The 24,840-nt window shown below is 39.2% G+C and overlaps 1 protein-coding gene, 2 long non-coding RNA genes and 1 other non-coding gene across 6 annotated transcripts; all 4 read right to left on the bottom strand.

Annotated features, from left to right (window-relative positions):
* Nucleotides 1-1,140: 1,140 nt before the first annotated feature.
* Nucleotides 1,141-4,891, bottom strand: LOC128634164 (uncharacterized). Its single transcript, XR_008397420.1, has 3 exons — nucleotides 4,723-4,891; nucleotides 1,690-1,861; nucleotides 1,141-1,336 (listed from the first exon to the last, which is right to left on the bottom strand). It is a non-coding gene; the product is annotated as an uncharacterized LOC128634164 (long non-coding RNA).
* A 3,226-nt stretch (nucleotides 4,892-8,117) lies between these two features.
* trnav-aac (transfer RNA valine (anticodon AAC)) lies at nucleotides 8,118-8,190 on the bottom strand. Its single transcript has one exon. It is a non-coding gene; the product is annotated as a tRNA-Val (tRNA).
* A 6,957-nt stretch (nucleotides 8,191-15,147) lies between these two features.
* LOC128634148 (uncharacterized) lies at nucleotides 15,148-21,443 on the bottom strand. Of its 3 annotated transcripts, none has more exons than XR_008397398.1 (7): nucleotides 21,002-21,443; nucleotides 18,104-18,160; nucleotides 17,043-17,126; nucleotides 16,826-16,929; nucleotides 16,115-16,179; nucleotides 15,852-16,031; nucleotides 15,148-15,614 (listed from the first exon to the last, which is right to left on the bottom strand). It is a non-coding gene; the product is annotated as an uncharacterized LOC128634148 (long non-coding RNA). The 3 variants fall into 3 exon arrangements; XR_008397396.1 differs by having other exon boundaries at nucleotides 17,049-17,126; nucleotides 21,002-21,440; XR_008397397.1 differs by lacking the exon at nucleotides 21,002-21,443 and adding an exon at nucleotides 18,289-18,932 and having other exon boundaries at nucleotides 17,049-17,126.
* Nucleotides 21,444-23,617: 2,174 nt separating this feature from the next.
* LOC128634128 (E3 ubiquitin-protein ligase UBR2-like) lies at nucleotides 23,618-24,835 on the bottom strand. Its single transcript, XM_053684398.1, has 4 exons — nucleotides 24,755-24,835; nucleotides 24,440-24,612; nucleotides 23,823-24,028; nucleotides 23,618-23,730 (listed from the first exon to the last, which is right to left on the bottom strand). Exons 2-4 carry the CDS (start codon nucleotides 24,547-24,549, stop codon nucleotides 23,633-23,635), a joined length of 414 nt encoding a protein of 137 aa, XP_053540373.1. The 5' UTR covers nucleotides 24,550-24,612; nucleotides 24,755-24,835; the 3' UTR covers nucleotides 23,618-23,632.
* Nucleotides 24,836-24,840: the final 5 nt, after the last annotated feature.

The raw sequence follows: 24,840 nt of genomic DNA, 5'->3' as shown, positions 1-24,840 counted from the left end.
GAGCATGGAGAAGGAAAGGAAGTGCCCATGGTCTGAAGCATACAACCTCATGTTATAGTGTGGTAGTGACAGTGGAACTTGTTTGCTTGTATTTATTGATGATGCGACCGCTGACGCAAGCGGCGGGAATAATTCTGACGTGTACCAGGGCCACATTACCTGCTCACGCTCAGGCAAATGCTTCAGGATTCATCAGACGGTGCTTCAGAGTGCAGATGAATGACCTGAAGTTTACTCGGAAAGCAACCCAAGACTTCTTTAGGGCAAAGAAGTGCAATGTTTTGCAGAGGACGTGTCAGTCACCTGCCCTGAATCTAGATCAGTTCACTCACTGAAGACAAAATGCCCCAAGAACAAGAAAGAAGTGAAGACAGCTTCAGTAAAGACCTGGCAGAGCATCACCAGGGAATAAACCCAGCATCTGGTGATGTCTATGGGTGATGGATAGTTTGTCCAATTACTTTTGGACCCTTAAACTTTTTTTTTAAAGCATTGCTTTTGAGGCAACTGGGAGTTAAAATGTTTAACTTTATTTGTGATTGAGATGTGTACAAATAAGACACCAGTTACAGTTCAGGAAAACTTGTGGTTTTCAGAACGATATTACATCCGTGTCATCTCGTGTGGTTCGTGTGTTGTTTGATGTAGCACCGTGGTCCCGGAGGAACATCATTTCATTTCACTGTACCAGCTGTATATGGTTGAAATGACAATAATACCACTTGAACTTGAACTAATTATATATTTATATATATATATATATATATATTAGTAGGAGATTTGACCACGTGAAGGTTTTTCCAGACTACCACACAAAATAACGTTTAACTGATTTAAATGATGCTAAAAGTGACTGATTTATCTGCTGGAAATGTCCTACAATAGAGTGTATGATCTATCTTATGAATTTAATGATGTGTGATTATCCGGTGAACACGTTAAGACCCTCTTAGGTTATGAATACTTACTTAAATTTGACTTCCTTACACAAACACTCAATCACTGTGGCCCCACCAAAGGAATGGCCCATGACTGCTATTCTACACAAGTATATACAGTTCTGTAAAGAAGCATACCAAGCACTGTACTGTAAATACTGTTTTTTTTTTTTTTTCATAATTTATGCTCTAATTACTTAAACATGTCAATGGACACACTCATGTTTTTAGATAAAGACTTTTTTTGTGTAATTAAAAAAAAAAAAAAAAAAAACTGGTAAACTGGTCAATTTTGACCAGTCAAATTCAGACAGCAAGACATTTTCCACAGACTTTCCTGAATTGATGTCAATCAGAAGATCCAAAGCTCTGATGCACTCATCTGCCCTTTCTTTCACCTGAAGAAAATTCAATAAAACTAATATATTATAGTATACAGCACCGTCCACTAATATTGGCACCCTTGGTAAATATGAGCTGTGAAGGCTGTAAAAAAGCATCTTTATTGTTTAACCTTTTGATCTTTTGTTTAAAAAAAAAATCACAAAAATAGTCTGCTCTCATGATATCAAACAATTACAAACACAACACAGGTTTATCAAAAAATATCTTTGGTAAATATGGGTATGCAACAATTATTGGCACCCTTTTATTCAATACTTCGTGCTAGCTCCCTTTGCCAAGATAATAGCTCTGAGTCTTCTCCTACAACATATTTTTTACAGTAAGAATAATATGGGGAGTCTCTCACTTGATTGCTTCATAGAAGGAATTCACTCTCGCCTGTTTTTAGTGGTCTGTAGTACATCCACTCTTCCACCAAATTATTGGACACAGGCCGGAACGTTTCCCGCGACTCATGACTGCTCTGTTTTGTTTCAGACTTCTCTTTGTAGTAGAAGGTTGCCAAAGCTGATTCATATCTGATTTTTGAAAAAAAAGTAAATCTGAAATTAATAAATATAATTAATTTATTGATTTAAAATTCAAATTCAATGGGGGGAAAACATCGAATTGACGTTCTAATATTCCTCGGTGAAAGGAGGAGGCAACCTGCTAGCTCAAACGTCATGAGAATCCTATCTGAAAATCACAAGGGACTGCAGACCACAGTTCAGACACTTGTGGACACGTCGACGTTTGCCTCTGTGCGCACCATTTTAAATTTTAACACTAAAGACATTTCAAGACAGGTACATACAGTCCCCCTCTGAACGTATTGGAACGGCAAGGCCAATTCGTTTGTTGACGTTATACACTGGGTTTCAGATCAAAATATGAATACGAGACAATAACTCAGATTTTGTACTACTAGACATGTTAAACAGCCAAAACCGTTTCAGTACATCTAGAGGAGCCTATATATAGCTTCTAGCAAAATATGCTCAGTTTAAAAGAGGCATTCCATGCTGCCAGGATTTTGTAAGACCCTTTTGAAGAAAGAAGAAAGTTGTTCAATCAATTTTAAATATGATATGTTTGATATGTATGATATGTATACAGTGGCATAGCCAGGAATTCATTTCATGTCATCTTAATAACATTGCAATACCTTTAAGACAATTCTGTATGACGGAAATAATAGTTTGCCATAATAAATATCCTAGTAATACAGGGGGGAAAATGACGATTTATCTTTTATAAACTTTCTTTGTCCTACTTCCTTACCTCATCATTTTATGTTTGAGACAGTAAAATATGGAACTGTAATGTCATGTCACACCCCTCTTCATCTCCCTCCACTGGCTTCCTGTAGCTGCCCACATCAAATTCAAGGCATTGATGCTCACCTACAAGACCTTGTCAGGAACAGCACCCTCCTACCACAACTCTCTCCTGAAGGCCTACGTTCCCTCTCGCAATCTGATCGATTAGCGACCGAAGTTTAGCAGTTCCAACTCAGCGTGGCGCTAGGTCCCTTTCCAGAACCTTCACACTAACTGTTCCTCAGTGGTGGAATGCACTTCCAATCTCAAATCGGACCGTAGAATCTCTCACCATCTTCAAAAAACAGCTAAAGACCCACCTCTTCCATGAACACCTAACCAACTCATAATTTAAATAAAATAAATAAATAAATAAAAATAATTGCACTTACACCTTTACTCTGCACTTTGCTTCTTCTGGAATTCAGTTAACGGATCTTGTATGGTAGCACTTATTGTTCTCTGCTTGATATATCGCTTTGTTTGTATTTTTCTCATTTGTCAGTCGCTTTGGATAAAAGAGTCTACTAAGTGAATAAATGTAAATGTAATCAAACCATGTGGGAAGACATATTAGGAGGTACTGAAAGAAGACTGAATTTTTGGAAACTGAGGACTTAATTTAAAAGGGAAGGTTTTAATCTTAAATGTGTTGATGGTGTCTAAGTTATGGTATACCTTGTGTGTGTCGTCTATGTTATGGTATACCTTGTGTGTGTCATCAAGTCCAGCAATTTTCACATAACACCAAGACACAAGGTGCATGTAATCATGTGGAAAGCATGATACCATGCCAATTCCTGCAGCTTTTAAAAGAGATGTTTCAGTATGATGGTCTTCATCAGACATGTTGATAAAAGACTCATCAGTCCTACGTGGGCTGTTGATCTCAGGAAAGGTCATTCTATGGTTGATGTACACACCAGATTGGATGCACTTGTCACAACCTGAATAACCAGTATGTGATTTAATTCCCTTTATAAAAGCTCTAGCTGGAGCATCACACAGGATAGATGCGACTTTTAGGAAAAATTGCTTCCCATTTATGGCAAATCCCTTGCTTAACCCTTGCAGTTCACTGACTAGATCTTTCAAATTCATCAGTTTGTGATGTTGGCTTTGATTTACCACAGAACAGAGCAATGACAACTGGTTTCTTAGTATAACCCTGCAGTAACCCTATAATTGGCCAAAACTACAGAGACAAACTTTTAAACAGTGGTAAGACATCCATGTTCAGTTAAAGTTTGAATTCATACTTCTCTAGAACAAAAGACCAGATTCTTTCCATGGTTTTGGACAAAGCTTTAAGAATACCAAAATAATGATATGTGCCACCAGCAACACTTTGGATATTAGATGAAGTTATCTCCTCATCTCGCACTGCAGCACCAAGATCATTTTCTCCTAAATGACTTCCAAATGAAGTGAGCATTACATTGACTTTTTTACTGCTCTTTTTCTAACATTCCATCCATCCATATTTTTGTAATGACCTGTCTGGTGCTGGTTCCAGTGTTGACTGTCGCACATTTAAAATCTGTATCCCGTGTTTATATGTTTCTGTAAAGCTGCTTTGAGGCAACGTCTATTGTAAAAAACGCTATACAAATAAAATGGAACTGAATTGAAGTTACAGCGTGGTTTTGTACAACCAAGAATATAAGTCTGTCTCCTTTTCCCTTTCCTTATCGACAGTAGGAAATGCAACATACACATACAAATATAATATTTATACACATGCAAGACCATAAAAGGCTGCTTCAGAAAAAAAAGGGGGGGGGGGTCAATTAAAATGAAATATGCAATTACCCATTATATTCTTGGTTTTAACTAGAGATGCACCGATGTATCGGCCGATACCGAAAGGCTATTTTTCATCTATCCATAATTTAAAAATATCTGATAATCTGACAGCACAAAAACTCTAGAAATTACTCAGAAAGTATTGGCGTTTATGGCGCTTGATGATCAACCATGCTCTGTAGTGAAGGACATGGAATTTCAGCGACTGGTAAAACACCTTGAGTCTCGCTACACTTTACCGAGTCGGCGTTATTTCACATTCGTCTACTTACCGGAGTTATACAACCGTATGACAGATCATATTCACGAGCTCCTTCATAACCACTCCGCGATTAACTTCACCACAGATGTTTGGTCTTCAGATGTAAGCCTGACGAGTACGCTTAGTCTCACTGCTCAGTGGCTCCACTGTGACTTTAAACTTAAAGTCTTGCTTCATGCACAAGAACTTCCCGTTCCCACACTTCATAAGAAGCACCTGCATCGCGTTGTAAATCGCGCTGCTCGCAGGTGAACTCTCGCGATACTCCTGGGCAGAACGGGAACTCACATTCCTGCTTCTTAAAGGGCCAGTGGAAAATTTTATCCCTAGATGAGAAGGACATCTGTGCACACTGCATGGACAATACACTTAATTAAGGGCTTTAATAACCAGTTTCACAATTGGAAGGTTGTCTTCTTTTTCACCTGGTTATTTATATATAAAAATATAAAGTATTTAGCATGTTTGTATTTAGTTACTTCTGTTTCTAAATAAATAAGCATTATGTCATCAAATCACAAGTCTGTTTTGATTTAATGGTCAGAAGCTGTACTAAATGACGAATAACCTAAAATCACAAACATGATACTTGTAAATAAAATCATTTCATATATGCAATTTATTAGATCCTTAAAGTAAAAAGAAAGCTAAATAGTGAAAAATATAATTGTTGGATTTATGCGAATGGATGACAATAACTTGCTATTAGTCCATCAACTTAGTCTTTCTAATTGGCATGTGCTCCAGTCAGTGTTGTTCATGGGGAATTTATTCTACAACTTCTACAGTTGTAGTGAACTTCTACAGTGAAAAAAACCCAATCCTTTAAAAAACAGTTAATGAAGCTGAGGCTCGAAGGCGGGTCGCTGTCATAGAAAGTCTGCTGTTACCGCTGCAAGTACCAGAAGTCACTGACTGCAAAACTGTGTTTACAAGAAGAGTCACTGCAGTCATCAAAGTTGATGGGATAGAGTTCTGCTGCGCTAGCGGTGTGGATGAAAGGGCTCTTGCTTCATTTTGTGCTTATTTTGTCTTCAATTCAACATATCCATCTCATTTGAAGAACACTCTGATTTCTCTTCAGCAATATGTATTGAAACTTACTGTGGATGGTGACAAGCCTCTACCTACTCCAGTTACCAGAGTAATCAACCTCTTACAGTAATATCTGCCAAAAATGCCTCGTCTATTCTGTTGTCCTAAATGCTCTCGGAGAACGATTGTCAAATTAATCCAGCACATTGGTCTCATTCATGCACATGAGGCAATTTTTTCAATAACTTGTGGTCTTAATGACTGTCAGAGGACCTTTTCAAAGTATGAGTCCTTTAGATGTTTTTTACATGTGTTTACCAAAAGCATAAACACACTGTTTTACAACAGACTATGGCTGATGATCCTCAGCATTTGCGATGGTGCAATGACAATGGTGCTTTTTAAGTTTGCAATCCCCTTGGGTCTAAACGTAACAAGCAAAAACTGTGTGCAATCTACTATAAAATTGGAAATATGGGTACAAAGAATTACTCTCAGTTAAAACATTCATTTAGCTTTACTTCCTTTTGTTATCATTATTATTCATACTGTGTGAAATGTCAGGATGAGTGGACTGTCCTCTCACCAGGTGAGGAGGTTGATTACCAGGCACTAGATATATACAATGTAGTTGACAAATTACTTATTAGCACTAGATATTCTTGCTGAAGACAAAACAGCCCCACTTTATATTGATTTTATTCCTCACCCTTTAATCTATTTTTCTTCTTATTCTTCTTCTCGTTATTGTTATTATTATTATTAGAGTAGTAGCCTAGTAGTATTCGTCTTAGCATAGGATTAGGAAGTGATTTCTAAAAACTGTCAATCACACCTTCATGCTAACTCTGTACATGATGTCAATGGTTCACTGCTACTCTCTTTCTCTCCGTAGATACTTACAGGGACCCTCGACTTTAAGTCTTTTTATTGCAAAAGCAACTGCTAAAATAATTATGTGCAGATGGAAAAAAATGTATTAGGCTAAGCAAATGTTCTGAGCTCTTCTTCCTAGCAGTTTTTGTCATGTATATGTATTTCATCAGCGCTACTACGAGTTTCTTTTTTTTTTTCCCCCTGTAACACTAATATAACCTTATTCTGTTTAGTCAGAGTGCGTGAGCATTGGTGGTATGGTGGTGAGCATAGCTGCCTTCCAAGCAGTTGACCTGGGTTTGATTCCTGACCAATGCACGGATTGTAACTTGGAGCCTCTTGTGGTATTTCATGGTAGTTGGCACAAAAGGAAGGAATCACCTACTTGACAATAAGTTGGTCAACAGAATGTGCTTCTCTGCAGTCCACCTACAACTCTTTCTGCTTCCCTCTTGAATTTTTAGTGCTCTCTTTGCTGTTTGTAAACACATCATTATCCAACAGGGCACGTTTGACCAATGAACAGGGGCGAAAATGTCAGAACATGCGTCTGTCTTTTGTTAGCGACAAGCTAGCATGCAAACTGTGATGAGAGGTGTACATTTTCCGCGATCAGCCATCTATATAGTCAATGTTTTATATTTAATAAACAAATATGTCTATATGCTGATTGGTCTTAAGCAGCGTTGTCCAATCTTCAGGTTTTCGTTCCAATCTAGCAGGAGCCACACCTGATTCCAATTGCTGGATCCGCCGATCTTGGCTTTCAATAGACTAAAGTGTGGCTTCTGCTTGGTTAGAATGACAACCTGCAACCACACTGGCCCATTCTGGAGAAGACTGGACAACCCTGATCTAAAGCAAATAACCACTGAGGTAAGTGCCACTTTGTGAGTTCTGACTCCCTCATGCCGACTCGATGTCACTCGATGAACAGGGAAGGAACTGGTAGATGAGAAGACTTCCCACGGTTGACGAATGGCAATTTCAAGTCGAGGGTGCATTTGCTTTGCGTTTTCCCGCTTGGAGGTGGGGAATTACAAGTTGCAACTTCGAGTCAAGCGCATCATTACTCTTGTCTTCTTGACGAAGGAAAGGGTCAGGTTTCCACATTCAGTGGAAAAGCAGAGACTGCCTGTGATTTTGCAAGCAGCTGTTATCTGCCTTGCTACAAAAGCTCAATGGAAGGGAAACCGCTCCCAGCCTTTTTCGGGCGTAGACCTCTTGCTGATGGGTGAACTTGGCGACCGCTACTTTACGGAAAATTTTCCAGTCACTCACGGAGCCTTACTGAGCTACGTAAGAGCCAGGCTTCCACTTTCTTGGGAAAACCAGAGACTCCTTTTCATTTTGTAAGCAAATGTTAACTGCTGTGCTACAAAAGCAGGAAATCTGCTCTGTCCAAGGTCTCGCTTTACGGCTGTTCCTAGAGGACCTGAACCTACGGTGATGACAACCGCTCAGTCATTAAAGCAAAGTTCAAAATTTCCAGCTTGTTTCTGCCCAGTCTTGAACCAGCGACCTTTTGCGTGTTAGGCAAATGTGATAACCACTACACTACAGAAACCACAAAAAGGTGACCCTTTGGATGTTGCCTATGGTCTTCTGATGAGAAGAGCACATCCTTAAACTTTTGTTCACCCGAGTTGAATTGTGGCATTGGTGGTATAGTGGTGAGCATAGCTGCCTAGTTGACCCGGGTTCGATTCCCGGCCAATGCACAGATTGTAACTTGGAGCCTCTTGTGGTACTTCATGGTAGTTGGCACAAAAGGAAGGAAACAATAACAATAAATTGGTCAACAGAATGTGCTTTGCAAGCCTCTTCACAGAGTAAGGCCCCTGCATCACTTGCCAGGGTACCACCACTGGCTGCACAGTGTGCAGCTGGTCAGCAGTCAGTGCTGTGCAGTGTGCCCTCCACACAGACAGACGCCCCTGTATCCAATTGCATCCAAGATATTAACTGCTGGAACTGCTCCCTCCAGCAAAAAATCTGCATGAAAACAGCAATGGAAGCCATGGGACTCTAGCCAGGATTACGACCTGTGAGACATCTTATGAACACAGTTTCCTTGTGGCTAGCCCACAGTACATTGACTCTAAGGACCGCTCACTTTTAGATTGCAGCATCACCTAGGACAGGATCGTCCAGTTCTCATTCATCACAGCATAGGATGACATTGTGCCAGATGAGAGAGTCACTTTTCTAGCAACTTTGCATGTGTGATCTGAACTGAACACCTATCCAAAAGTGCCTTGTAGGACCTGAGTGAGAGCTGCCTCCTGCCGCTGATATTCTTGAAGAAGACACTCCACCTCATAGTGTGCAGTCACGGACACCCCATACCACCCATCAGTGTCCTCATAACCGCCAAACGGTGCTGGTGTGTCATCCTTCCTCAGTGCCCCAGTGATGGTCCTCTGTCCATACAGCCCTGCTTCAGCATCCCTGGTGTTCTGCATGCTGAGCAGGTAGGCTAGGTGGGCTCTTTCGTACTTCAGGTGAAGCAGCTCAGACAGCTGGTTGGCCATATCATTTGGTGATGTTCCAGAGTGCCGCAGTTCATCTATCACTGGCAAGATGTTCGTAAAACGCTTTGGTAGCATGTCTAGCCACTGGGGTTTATCAGCGAACCAGTATTTTTTGCATGCTTTACAGCACAGACGAGAGGAAAGGATATAATATTGCCCGCTGGTACCAAGAACCACTCTGGGTCTTCCCACACCAGAGGAAACAACCTGAAAATGTGGACAGCTGTAAAGACAAGGCAGGATGTAATTGTTCCTGAGCCTTTCCATAATACTGTGCTCCGGTTTCCAGATGAACAATGGATGGAGCTGGAAGTATTTTGGTGATGGCAGGCCTGTGTTGGTTTCTATAAGCTCAGGCTGAGGAGGATAACGCCACAAGGAAACCATGTTCATAAGGTGTCTCACGGGTCGTGATCCTGGCCAGAGTCCCATGGCTTCCATCGCTGTTTTCATCCAGATTTTTTGCTGGAGGGAGCAGTTCCAGCAGTTAATATCTTGGATGCAACTGAATACAGGGGCGTCTGTCTGTGTGCAGGGCACTGGTGCATGTTCAGCAGGTACTGACTTCACAGCAGCTGTTGGAGGTGCTGTAGGTACTGACTGCGCAGCAGCTGTTGGAGGTGCTGTAGGTACTGACTGTGCAGCTAGTGGTGGTACTCTGGGAAGTGATGCAGGGGCTTTACTCTGTGAGGAAGTGCTAGGCACAGAAGGTGGTGGTATGTGAGGATGGCAGACCACATGTGGTGTTGGCTGTGGCAGAACTGCTTGGAACAATAAGTTAATAAAATTAATAAAACATTCATGTAAATGACATGAATGAGATGTCTTTACCTGTCTTTTCTTTTGTTAGATCAGTTAGAACTTACATCAATAGAATATTTATTTAAAAGTTCCATTAATGCAAGTTCAAATAATGTTCACCTATATGATTGAGTTGTACAGATTATTTAAAAAATTAAAATGATCACAAATTGATCCTAATTTGAAAGTCTACTCTTTAAAAACAGGTAAAGCTTTGAGTAGACAATACAAACATGTTAAACAGCAAGCATAAAATTCATGAAGTGCACTCACCCTCATCACTGGTATGTTCAACCTTTACCAATAGTTAGTATAACAAAAGAACACAAGTTTTAGAACAGGCAAGAACACTGCCAAAACAATAAAAAAGGTGTGAAAAAGAGTTATAAAGGATAAATCTGTGGGTAATAGGATACTCCTCCAAAACTGCTGTGGAAAATACCCTCTTGTTGTGAACAAGACTGGACACCCAGTGGCTGCAGGTGACTCTGAAATATACAATAGAATTTGTTTAGTATAACTCCAGTATGTGCAATTTAATATGCCATAAACAGGTTGAACTAGATAATTCTGGACATAACAGACATGACATTAATGCAGCCTCTTGGTTCACTTACTCTGCTGTGTAGGACTTTTGGGTGGAGACAGACTCAGCATCATCTTCTCCAGTTCCTCATCTTCCTCCATTACTGTGAAATGAAACAAATATATCAGTAGACTGTAAGAATCAATATAAACAAATATAAATGTGGTTTACTCACCTGGATAATCAGAGGAAAGGTGTGAAATGGATGTTGCAGAGGGAGTTGATGGTGAGGGTGAAGGTGTAGCAGAAGGGGCTGTGGTCACCTGTTTTTTCTGCTTTAAAAGATATTGCTGCATGCGGTACATTTTACTTCCAGGAACACAGCTCTTCCCCATTATAAAGGCATCATACCCATCAGCCCTGGTATTCCAGATCTTCCTCCAGGTGTCTTGTACTTGTGCCCCAAATCCAACAACATTGTCATCATCTGACAAAACTGTCACTGGGTCTGGTCTCTCTGAAAGATATCGCCGGAGATCCTCAATTTCCTTAAAGCATCTTGAATATTCAAGAAAGGAAAGGAGGCTCTCCTTGCAATGACCATCTGGGTTGAACTGCCCAGCCTGTTCTTCCTCATCAACCTTACTGGACAAGTACAAAGTGTAGCCAATATCATTCTCCACTATCCACCGGAAGGACCTCCCTTTGTACTTCCCAAACTGAAGGATGTATTCTCCTAACACTTCTTGCTTGTCTGAAACATCCCCTACCCTCTGTAAAACAATAGAATGGGCATTGTTCCTGACCACATCTTCTCTTTGAGGTGTTGACATGTCTTGCAAAGAAGGATTGTCTTTAATGCTTCTTGCCTCTTCAGATGAGCCCCGAAGTAAATCACCTGAGGGGCCTCTCCTGAAGGACACGTTGATTCTCCCAGGGATTTTTTTTTTCTTCATGCTGATAGCCTGAATAGTACCCATAGACACGAACAATTGACATAAATAAATATATAAAAGCATTTACATATGCTAATGTTTTGTAAAGTAAAATTATGGTAACTGATTCTTTTTAAATGACTTGACAGGTTTCATGTTAGATTAAAAGATCAATGACCCAACATTTAATTATACAACTATTGAAAAGATACACATCTACTCTAATATATTCTAACCTAATCTAACGTAACTGTGTGATCTGCTCACTTGTTACCAAAAGACTTTATTTTACTGTGTGTTTGACTACTGAACAAACAACAGACACTGAACAGTAGACAATAGAAATTTCACTCGGCATACAAACGTATAATGATATTCCTGAATCGACACTACATATATAGTTTAAACCATTCAAATGATATTCATAATATACCGATGTTTCTTTTGAGTAAATAAGTAATTTTGTCATTTGTAAGTCGCTTTGGATAAAAGCGTCTGCTAAATGAATGAATGTAAATGTAAGTGTACAGTTCACTTTACCTGCCCCCTAATTGTGCTTTTTTTCACAGGTAAAACGATGAATGTTAATTCGACGTCTGGAAGAAAAAAAAGACCTAAACAAAAAGAGATGAAGGCCGAAAAAATAAAGCCGATAAAGTATAGTTTATTCGCAAGATAAAAATATAGTCATCTGTAGTGATAAAAACCAAGCCTCGGAACAGCGCCATGGATTCAACATGTGGCCAAAAGTATATTGCGAATGAGAGAATGAACAGGGAAAGTTAAGCATAACTATTTTCGGCTCCCGCGTGAAAGCTCCCTGGTTCGAGACCGGGCAGAAACAAGCCGGACGTTTTGAACGTTGCTTTAATAACTGACCAGTCGTCATCACGGTAGGATCAGGTCCTCTAGGAACGGCCTGAAAGCGAGACCTTGAACAGAGCAGATTTCCTGCTTTTGTGCTTTTGTAGCAAAGCAGTTAACATTGGAAAATTGGAACGTGACTGGAAAATTTTCCGTAAAGTACTGGTCACCAAGTTCACCTATCAGCAAGAGGTCTACGCCCGGAAAAGGCTGGGAGTGGTTTCCCTTCCATTGAGCTTTTGTAGCAAGGCAGATAACAGCTGCTTGTAAAATCACAGGCAGTCTCTGCTTTTCCACTGAATGTGGAAGCCTGGCTCTTTCATTCATCAAGAAGACAAGAGTAATGATGCACTTGACTCGAGGTTGCAGCTTGTAATTCCCCACCTCCAAGCAGGAAAACGCAAAGCAAACGCACCCTCAACTTGAAATTGCCATTTGTAAACAGTGGGAAGTCTTCTCATCTACCAGTTCCTTCCCTGTTCATCGAGTGACGTCGAGTCAGCATGACAGATTCTGAACTCACAAAGTGGCACTTTGGCACTTACCTTAGTGGTTATTTGCTTTAGATCAGGGTTGTCCAGTCTTATCCAGAATGGGCCAGTGTGGTTGCAGGTTTTCATTCTAACCACGCAGAAGCCACACTTTAGTCTATTGAAAGCCAAGATCAGCAGATCAAACAATTGGAATCAGGTGTGGCTCCTGCTAGATTGGAACAAAAACCTGAAGATTGGACAACGCTGCTTAAGACCAATCAGCATATAGACATATTTGCTTATTAAATATAAAACATTGACTATATAGATGGCTGATTGCAGAAAATGTACACCTCTCATCACAGTTTGCATGCTAGCTTGTCGCTAACAAAAGACAGACATGGAGAGACGGCATTTCCTTACATTTTCTCCCCTGTTCACGGGTCAAACGTGCACTGATGGATAACGATGTGTTTACAAACAGCAAAGAACCACTAACAATACAAGTGGGAAGCAGAAAGAGATCTAAGAGGCCTACAGAGAAGACTATGGCACATTCAGTTGACCAATTTATTTTCAGGTAGATGATTGCTTCCTTTTGTGCCAACTACCACAAAGTAGCACTTGAACCTTCAAGTTACAATCCGTGTATCCGTGGTGAACAAAAGTTTAAGTATGTGCTCTTCTCATCAGAAGACCATGGTCAACAGCCAAAGGGCTGCCCTGTCGTGGTTTCTGTAGTGTAGTGGTTATCCTGTTTGCCTCACACGCAAAGGCCAGTTGCACGTAGGTGTAGGTGGCAAACACATCCAAATCACCAGGCAGAAAACTTAAACAAGAAAGAGGGAGAAGATCGGTTGAACAGCAGTTACCAGGGTGTCATCAGAATTTGGAAACTTCTAAACCAAAAACAAGATCATGAATTTACTATTACGTAATAAAAAGTCATGCAGTGAATAAGACACCAAACTGCATATGTTTGAAACACAATGTATGTTTGTTTAATAATGAAGAGACAAAATACAACCTTTCAAAATGTTAAAATATCTAAATATTTAAATGTTTAATATTAAAAATATGAAACTCTCCATTATGTTTGGTGTAAAGTTGATCACTCGATGCTTTCCGCTGGTTTGTCATTGAGTGTGATTCTCATTCTGAGATGTTTTTGTCATCAGGATGGTTTTAAACCTAATGAGCTCATATTTCACACTAAAAACTGCTTTTTTTTAGTAGCAGAAGGATGAGAAGCAGCAGCTCTTTGGTGAAAAGTCAGTTTCAGTTTGTGGGAAATGCCCTGCCCTCCGGGGCGAAACTGTTTTTTTTTTAAAGCTGTTTAAACAAGTATGTGTGACTTTTTATTTTATTGGAAAAGGGGGAAATCATTCTGACTTTAATTAGACACTTTTAATGATCTCAGTCACATTAGGATCTGACAGCAACAAAAGAGAAGCGAAAGTGATGTGAGTGTAAACCGAGAGTGAAGCAAATGCGAAGTTAGACTGAAAGGAGTGTGAAATTTAAAAAAATTAGTAATACTCCTTAAAGGTCTAAATGAAATCAAATACAATTCATAAATCATAGTGCAAAGAATATTGTGCAATATGAACATAAAGTGCAAGCCTAGATTATGTGTAGGCACATGAAAAAAATGTATTTAATCTAGATTTAAAGATATTTTCATCTGTGGCACATTTAACATCGACTGGGAGCTGATTCCAGTTTATATCAGCACAAAATCTAAACACTGCTCCATGTGTGGAGCTATATTAGAAATAGTGTGGTGGGATGCAGACCTAGTCTTAGATCATATAATACAGCTCTCCTTGTAACGTTCCTTGATGAGCTGACATCAAGGATCTGAAAATGGTGCCAAGGTTACTGCAAAAAAAAAGTCATTAAAATCTTTTACACCCCTGCTGTAATGTGTGGTAGTGTTGAGTAACTGCAGTGACGCTTGGGGGCAGTAATGAACATTAAGGTTGCTTTTCACCTCCAGACGGAACTCGCGAACAAACGCAGCTACGCTCTAATTGGTGGAGCTCCTGGACGAGCTGCTATTTAATTGGTGTAGCGCTTGTAGTGTTTGTCTCAGAGCTGTAATGGTCGAGGCTTTCCGGTGATGCGCGTGTTTGTGTTTATTCATTCAGCATGAGTGCTTACTGAAGTTATGTCTAACAACTTATTCCCGGCATCCCTGCATGCTGGTCAATAATTAGTAAAACATTTCTGACATTTGGTTTTTGTCCGTGTGTGATTAAGAGAGACATAAGGAGAATTTCCAAACTAAAGAAACAAACGCAGCAAAAATGCCTCACAATCCCAGTTATAATCTAATGAACAAAATACAATATTAAAAACAGTTTATTAACTGATTCCAAACAACCAGGAACAAAAGAGTTACAGTTGACTAAACCGTGACATATTTAACTGGTATACCCAAAAAGGAGAGAGAAAAAAAGGAAAGTGGCAAACGGTAAACATGTCTTATCCGTGTAATCATTATAGATGCAAACAAAGCCCTTAGATTGTAAAACAGTACACATGCATTGAAAACAAATTAGAGGAAGGGTATATAGCCTGTGGCACAAACAGAGCTTAACCCTAATTTTCACCAAGCCTTATTTACAAAACCAACGAGTGATAAACCAATTCTTTTCCCCCCCCATCTTTTAACCAAAGGTGTGCTTAATTCACATTTAATTCGTATTGTAAACAGTGAGCATTATGGCTGTTAAGTAAACTGTCAATTCAGCACTGTAGGTGATGACGCAGTTAGCAGAGGTGTTAATTCAAGACTGTAAAAGTAAACTCAGCATTTGATGTGTTCAGTCAGTACTGGGGATTTTGGCTGTAGGCTGCAAGTGAAAACAGAAAATGTGCTCAGAACAGTTGTACATTACAGCATCCATTAGTTATGGATCACTGAACTTCTTTTAGAAATATCTCAGAATATGACATTTGTCTATTTTGATTAAGAATTTTTGATTAAGAATTTAAAATTAGAAATAAACAAGTTTTTAGAATTTTGAAATGTAAAAACAAAAAAAGGAAATGTTCAACATTTTCAATAATTGATGTTCAAGATTCCGCACCATTTCTAGGTAAATGTGCAGATCCCTGGTTAGTTTAGATTTGGCATTAGCCAAGAAAATCCAGGATCTCCCAGTCAATGTCCTCCAGAGTCTGATTAGCTTCCTGTGCATGACCCATCTCCTCGGTGATGCTGTGCTGGCACCAGAGCTTCTGAATCTTTCTGTAGCGCATTCCTCCATCTGGGAGGGAAAGAGAATGATATAAACAGTGGTTTAAACACAAATTTTACAAAACACGTTGAGTATCTTGTTTGAGTTCTCACCTGAGCCCTTGGACAGTTCTCCATAGTCATCGAGGTACAGGAAAAGAACCTGATTCTCCCTCACCCTGTAAAAGACAGCAGAGGCTCATGTACTGCAAGCTAGGACTTGACAATATATACAAATGCTGTATATTCACAACCATAAATGTTAATTCAGCAGGAATGTCTCAACTCCAGGCCTATTGCTGGATTACTGAGATGTTGAGTGTTGGGAGGAAAGGAAGCTTGAAACTGTGTAGGATGGAGTGTTTCTAGGACATGGTGGAGGCCCACTAGTATAAGAAGTCATGTATTAATAAATGAAAAAAATGAATGTAGTTTTTTAAACATTTTGGAAGATGCTTGTTATGTAACATAATATTTGACCAGTTAATTGATTATTACATCCTCTTTCAATAATAAACTGTATTCCTTGCTTATAAATAGTTTATTATGGAACTTCAAATTAAAGTGTTATTCGGAGTATTTTTAGCAAGCTGCTGTTATTTTTCTTATTTAGTAGCTTTACAGCTTCCTTCCCAAAATGAGTAACCCATGTGTGAGGGATTATTGCTGACTAATTCACACCAATGCCCAGCCCTGATATAAACAGGCAATGCACCTATAAGACATGGCAATCAACACAGATGTGTCTTCCTTCTAACCTGAGGAAGATGCTAACACCAACTCAGCAAACAAAGGTGTGTGCAGTACACGCTTCAACGTCCTCACCCTCCAGCTCAGTCTGGCAGCAGCTGCTCTGAGAAGACAGCATCGTGCCACACACCAAGCACAGAGTTTGAGCTCAAGACTTAACTCCATCTGACTTAGGACAGCTACAAAAACAATGGAGGTTATAAACACAAAAGCAATAATTAGAGATGTCCACCAGAATTCTATTCTATTAAGCAGATACTGGGTATAAATGAATGCAACTCAGAGTACACACACTCACGTGAAGCTGAAAGCCTAGTTGATCAGTGCACAGTAATCCTCTGGTAAATCAATTAGATTATTGGATTCCCGAGGAAAACTACACAAAAAAAAACCAAACAAAAAAAAAACACTGAAACCATACAGTCTTAACCCTCTTACCCCTAAGTTCCCACAGTATTATGTCCCATAACCCTATATTCCCCAGAGAAACAGCACGCCAACCCTGAGTTCCTGGGCCAAAATCAACATTTTAATTTTAACATTTTTAGGCCTTGAAACAACTTATAATAATGTATTTGTGTAATATTACTTTGAAAATGAAGCACTTCAGTGTTTTTACTCCACTTAGAGCACAATTCTTAACTAGAGAAGTTATGAAAAATGCTCGCTAAAATCCTTCTACTCATTTAAAAATACTATACAAGCGTCAGCGTGGTCAATGCCTTTGAATAAATGCATTTTAGCGCCAAAAGTAAACTTTCTGGTGATAATCAGACCAGCAGGTAGTGTTTTCACGAATACACAGAGATGGTCAGGTTATGACTCCAGACCCCTGCAGTGTCAGTCGCACTGGTTGATGCTGAAGATGAAGACGGATCAGGGTCTGAATCATGAGTTTGCATCACTATCAGTTTCGGTTTCAACATCACCTGAACTTTCACTGCTGTCACTATCTAGAATCCTCGCTCTTGCCTGTGTAACTGTGTATGTCCCCCCCCCACGGTTTTAGATGTACCTGTGTTCACTGTAGGTGTAACTTTAGCTGGAACACGATTAGCTTTTCACTTTGGCATTTTTAGTTCACTTCTACTATTACACCAATATTCACGCTTGGATCATCTTCATTGTAATGACAGCGTAATGTTGTAATCACGTCGTGATGTCATGACTTCAACCTTCCAGGTAAAAAAATTATAATTAAATAAGTAAGGAATCATAGCAGAGCAATGCCAGTACACCGGCCTCACGCGGATAACATTTACGCTGTAAAGCCGCTATACGGGGTAAGGGGGTTAAAACCACCATTTCAAAGCAAAGTTCAGAAGGCTATAGATAAGAACAAAGAATGAACACCTTATAAGGGTTTCAGGTGACTGGAGACATTGTTGCATGCCTGGATGTGAGCACCACCTGCAGGACAAATGGACACAACACACTCAACCCATTACAAAACAATCAATGATGTGTACACATGATATGGCATCATCAGCATTCACAGAAAACCTGTCATTTCTCGGCTCACTTATAAAGTTTCTCACCCCTGAAGCAGGGGATCCAGAAGCTCCTGGTGATTATAATAGAGCTGGAGCAGGTTAGGAGGCAGACACATATGCACACAGCACTTCCCAGAAGATCAGTTTCACTACATACAATATACTATATACAGTGCATCCGGAAAGTATTCGCAGCGCTTCACTTTTTCCCCATTGTTATGTTACAGCCGTATTCCCACATGGATTAAATTCATTATTTTCCTCAAAATTCTACAAACAATACACCATAATGACAACATGAAAGAAGTTTGTTTGAAATCTTTTAATGAGTATGAAATTTATGAAAAATAAAAAAACAAAAAAAAGCACATGTTTATAAGTATTCACAGCCTTTGCTCAATACTTTGAAGCACCTTTGCTCGGCATCTCTAATAAGCAGTAAGTTTTGGCAAAACTCAAAACATGACAACTCAGACACAAAACCATTGCTATTCACAAAACAAAGTCTACTAAATACTGAAACAGTATAAAAAAACAAATAGTAAATAAAAAACACGTGGACTGCAGCATGTATAGAAACATCTCTTTAGGATTAAATTTAAGCACTTTTTAAAAATTGTGTTCAAACCCCAAAAAAAATAAAAATAAATCCCTACACAAATCTAATGCTGTTGGCTGCAGTGAATTACTCTGACAGCCCCATTACTGACTCCCACACAATTGTGCCTGACAGCACACTCAATAAAAACATCCCAAAAGAACATTCATACTGTCAAACACGTTATTACTCATTTGTAAGAACGAGGGTTAATAAACACACACAAATGACAACATAACACAGATCACCATCTATTGTTAAGTTGTACGTTGTAAGTTGTTCATAAGTATTCACAGCCTTTGCTCAATACTTTGAAGCACCTTTGGCACCAATTACAGCCTCAAGTCTTTTTGAGAATGATGCTACAAGCTTGGCACACCTATTTTTGGACAGTTTCTCCCATTCTTCTTTGCAGGACCTCTCAAGCTCCATCAGGTTGGATGGGGAGCGTCGGTGCACAGCCATTTTCAGATTTCTGATAAATCTATTTCCTTAGAAAGCTATTAGCCTTTTTCCTAATATGGATCATGCTTGTGTTAATCCACTTTTAATTAGGGCTCTATTGTTTTTAGGATATTTAAAATAAATGTTTTATGCTTGTTTATTTTTCAATTAACAGTGACCATGAGCAGAGAGCTTACATGTAACTGTTTATGACAGACCTCCTGATTAAAGTTTAAATAAAAAAGATTGGTATCTGGATCAGTATCAGCTGTAAAAATCCTGATCGGAGCATCAGTAATGAACACCATTAAACTAAAGCGCTTTGCATCTGACGGGTAAATGAACTCACCCAATCCCAACTGTTGTGGATAAAAATGACATGAAATAAACAGGAGGGAGACCTAGTATGAGTAATATGTAATTTTATTGAAAATTCACAGGACTGGTTGGATTCACACTTTAAGATCTTTTAAGAGTAACACACTGTGGTTTATTAATCACAGAGAAATATAAGAGCTGAAGTATAAAAGCTTTTTAACCCTATTGGTACTGATATCATAGTCTTTCTGAAATATATGGGTTATCTACTGTGTAAATAGGGTATAAATACTGGAGCTTGAGCTCCGGGTGTCAGATCACTTCTGAGAATTCTCATTGGTGTGGATCTCGTGTGGTGGAAATAAAATCTGGACCCTTGCTTCTTCTCACTCATGGCTGGTGCCTTTTTTTTCTATCTTCAACTGGGTTTACAGATGTGAGTATATGCTTCTATGTTGAATTTTAAGTGTCTTTGGGTAATAGGCTAAATTTGGGCCAGTACATCCTATATGAGATTATTCAGATATCTACACAATACACACAGAACGGTTCGAAAACCGACTCCAGCCCAGAACCATGACAGTGGAAATGTCTAATAGTGTAGCTTTAAATATATTTAAGAGGAGCAGACTTCAAACACTGATGTTTATTGTATTTGTTTACAAGGTGGAACAGGTTAACGGTTGTTTTTTGGAAACAGTCTGTAAAACTAACTGGAAATATTATTTAGTTTATCAGAAGGTAAATTAATGTCATGGCTCACACTATGTTCCTAAATTCTGTCATAATTGATCAGCTCAAGTTCTCACGCCTACTTGTGTTATATTGTGGCATGAGAAAATTTAATGTGAAAGTGCAATAAAAAATATGTTGTCACTAAAATCAATTAATAATCGTGATAAATAATCGAGATCTCAATATTGATCAAAATAATCGGGATTATCGTTTTGGCCATAATGGTGCAGCCCTAATTTCAAACAAACTTCTTTCATGTTGTCTTTATGGGGTATTGTTTGTAGAATTTTGAGGAAAATAATGAATTTAATCCATTTTGGAATAAGGCTGTAACAACAAAATGTGGAAAAAATGAAGCGCTGTCACTACTTTCCGGATGCACTGTACATGTGAAGTTCAAGTGATCAAGGTTTCCATGTTTTGGCAGAACTGTGTTTCAATCATTTAACAGGTTAGATGAGACAACTCAGCTTTGTGGCCAATCTGATAAATCACCTCACAAATTAAATGGTAAATCTCTTCATTTAAATTAACGTCAGTTGTAGAGGTGTACGGTCAGGTCAACTTTCAATCAGATAACAACATGTGGTGGAACCCATGGGTCAAATGTAGCTAAGTGAGTTTGTGATGGGGCGGGAAGGGTGGGGAAAATGAAGCACTTACCGTCAAGCTCAGGCAAAGTGGGAACTCCATTGAGATGGTGGAAGAACAGTGCGGCTCCTCTGAGGAAGGGCAGGATGCCTGCCTTTACGCAATGCCAGAGATGCCAACCCGAGCTAGTCTCACGCAGGCTACTAAGACACACATGCACGTGTTAAGATCATTTCTACAGCACTGTAAATGAAAGCTCTGTGACTGAAGTCAAAACAATAATTTTCCCAGGCTTACAAAGGAGTTTTTGATGAATGGGTGTGAAAGAGCTCATGGGATTGATATTATACTACTACTACGAATAATAATATTTTTGAACCAAAATCATGCTCCTGGTTGGATGCTCGGCATCTCTAATAAGCAGTAAGTTTTGGCAAAACTCAAAACATGACAACTCAGACACAAAACCATTGCTATTCACAAAACAAAGTCTACTAAATACTGAAACAGTATATATAAAAAAATAGTAAATAAAAAACACATGGACTGCAGCATGTATAGAAACATTTCTTTAGGATTAAATTTAAGCACTTTTTAAAAATTGTGTTCAAACCCCCAATTTTTTTTTTTTTTAAATCCCTACACAAATCTAATGCTGTTGGCTGCAGTGAATTACTCTGACAGCCCCATTATTGACTCCCACACAATTGTGCCTGACAGCACACTCAATAAAAACATCCCAAAAGAACAGTCGAACCTTAAAACAGACAACTCGACAATTAGAACGTAAATGGCGTCAAACCAAACTGGTGATATTTCAAACAGCATGGAAGGAGAGCCTACTGAAATATAGGAAATCTCTTGGCGATGCTAGAAAAATCTATTTCTCCACCTTAATAGGAGACAACAAAAATAATTCTAGATTCCTTTTCAACACAGTAGCAAAATTAACTAGGAATAAAACCACTGCAGAGAGAAACACTCAATCATTACATAGCAGTGAAGATTTCATGAAATTTTTCATTGATAAGGTTGAAAATATTAGACGTGAAATACAGGCCATTAAATTAAAACCAGACAGTACTGTAACAAACCCATTACATGACAGTGTAGCAATATCAGATCAATGTTTAGAGTGTTTTGCTCCGCTTAGAGAGACCGAACTAGCTACATTAATCTCTTCAGCAAATTCATCAACTTGCATACTAGATCCCGTACCTACATGTTTGTTTAAACAGATTTGTCCAGGAGTAATTGAACCATTTTTAAATATAATCAACTCTTCCCTAAGCACTGGCTATGTACCTAAATCACTTAAATTAGCAGTTATTAAACCCTTGATTAAAAAACCTGATCTTGACCCGTCTCAATTGTCCAACTATAGACCAATATCAAATCTCCCCTTCATCTCTAAGATTTTAGAAAAGGTTGTAGCAAAGCAGTTATGCTCGTACTTAGATAGGAATAACATTCATGAAATGTATCAGTCAGGATTTAGACCTCATCATAGCACAGAGACAGCGTTAGTTAAAGTAGTAAATGACCTTCTACTGACCTCTGATCAGGGTTGTGTCTCGCTGCTTGTGTTACTCGACCTTAGTGCAGCTTTTGATACTATAGATCACACTATTCTCCTTGATAGATTAGAAAATGTTGTTGGTATTAAGGGAACAGTCCTCTCCTGGCTCAGGTCTTATCTGACCGATCGTTATCAGTTCGTAGATGTAATTGGTGAATTCTCCATGCGTACTGAGGTTACTTTTGGTGTTCCACAGGGTTCTGTTTTAGGCCCACTGCTCTTTACTTTATATATGCTACCCCTAGGTCAAATTATTCGTAAACATGGAATTAGCTTCCACTGTTATGCTGATGATACACAGCTGTATGTTTCAGCGAAGCCAGAGGACAGACAGAAGCTTAGTAAAGTTGAGGATTGTGTAAAGGACATTAGACATTGGATGTTAATTAATTTCCTTCTACTTAATTCTGATAAAACAGAAATACTTTTATTAGGCCCACGTGTAGCTAGAAGTAATCTTTCTGATCACATGGTTACTCTGGATGGACTTTCTGTTTCATCATGTACAGCAGTTAAAGACCTTGGAGTGATTATTGACTCCAGCCTATCATTTGATGCTCATGTAGATAATATTACTAGGATAGCCTTCTTTCATCTCAGAAATATTTCTAAAATAAGAAACATATTGTCACTACATGATGCGGAGATTTCTAGATTAGATTACTGTAATGCCTTACTGTCTGGATGTTCCAGTAGGAATATAAATAAGCTCCAGTTAGTCCAGAATGCAGCTGCTAGAGTCCTAACTAGAACTAGAAGATACGACCATATCACCCCAATATTATCAATACTGCATTGGCTCCCAGTAAAATCTCACATTAATTATAAAATACTTTTATTAACCTATAAAGCACTAAACGGTCTCGCGCCACAATATCTAAATAATAATATCACAATATCTATTAGGTTTTTGACTTTTCAGTCACAAAACATCCAGACTGACTGATTAATACTAGCTAATGTATTTGTAATTGCTCATATAGAGGTCATATTATTTTCTAGACAAACTATTTACTGTTAGCTGCTGATTCTATTGCCTATATCCACAAAAATTTGAAAGCAGCAAAACTTTTTATTTGGGATTAAGTAGAAGGCTGTCTAGAAGTAACATTTTGCCCAACTCCTCACCTCTGCCAGCCGTGAGAGTGCATGATGTGGCCACAGCTGTCGGTATGGGTACCAAAGGACAGGTCAGGGTGCATGAAGAGGGGATCATAGCTCTCTGTAACACACATGTATCCTCCAGAAATAAGCACACTGGCTACTCAAACCTATCCACTTACTTGACTTGCACACTGTAAACCATAACCTTACCTGGATTGTGAGGGGGTCTTTTGCGGTTCTTGGACATGACCGTAGAGCGTTGGACAAAGGCAGCGAGCACCATGGCGGTGCCATCAGGTAGGATCTCCTGCGCTTCGTGACACAGGATACACATCTCCATCTGCCTCCTCTCTCCTCCTCTGGCACGCCAACGACGAGGTCCCACACACACCAGAGCACCGTCACATGAACTGGGGCTGTACCAAGCAGAGACGGATGGTTATGAGTACACTATAACCTTAATTTTATGTTAAGGTCCCTCTGAATTTGTTAAAATAATCAATGTTGAATAAATGGATTCATCTTTTTTTAATCACCAGGAAATTGCTAAAAATGGCCTAGGATCCTCTCTACTCATTTACCCCAACAGAAAATGCTCGAAATGAATATGCAACATAAAGAGTTTAAGGATGGGAATTTACTTATGTTATGTGAAGACCACCATTATATGCAAGAACTTTTAGGACAAAGAACAGACAACTGCTCAGCAAAGTCAAGGAAGTGTTGATGCATGCATTTACTGACATAAATGTACTGACTGGATATTGAGAATACAATACAAGTTGACTTATTAAGAACACTGCGTCACTACGAGCATGCTTAGGTACCTATGCTCTGCTGATGTAGAGGCTGAGGCGTCCAGATCCTCTGAATCCTGCGTGAGCAGATCTATGTACTTATTGATAAAATGACTCTGGCTCTGTAATGTTTGAGCCATGGTCTTTTTCCAGCACAGTTCAGCTTTCCTTTTTCTCTATGCTTTGTCTTTGTCCCACACAGTCTACAACACACACACACACACACACACACACACACACACACACACACACACACACACGCACGCACGTAGATTTAAGCTCTTCAGCACTTTAAAGGGTAATGGTTAATATGTCTGTGGAATAGAAAGTTGCTCAAAGTGTGACCTCCTTATGACAGTGCCCTGTTCCTTCACAGGGAGGTGCAGCAGCTGTGCACTCGCGCATCGTTTTAATGCTAACCACCATCTGCG

The sequence above is a fragment of the Ictalurus punctatus genome, chromosome 12, assembly GCF_001660625.3.
Source record: "Ictalurus punctatus breed USDA103 chromosome 12, Coco_2.0, whole genome shotgun sequence".
Taxonomy (NCBI): Eukaryota; Metazoa; Chordata; class Actinopteri; order Siluriformes; family Ictaluridae; genus Ictalurus; species Ictalurus punctatus.
The sequence above is the reverse complement of the archived record's forward strand: the minus strand, read 5'-3'. Positions and strand labels throughout refer to the sequence as shown.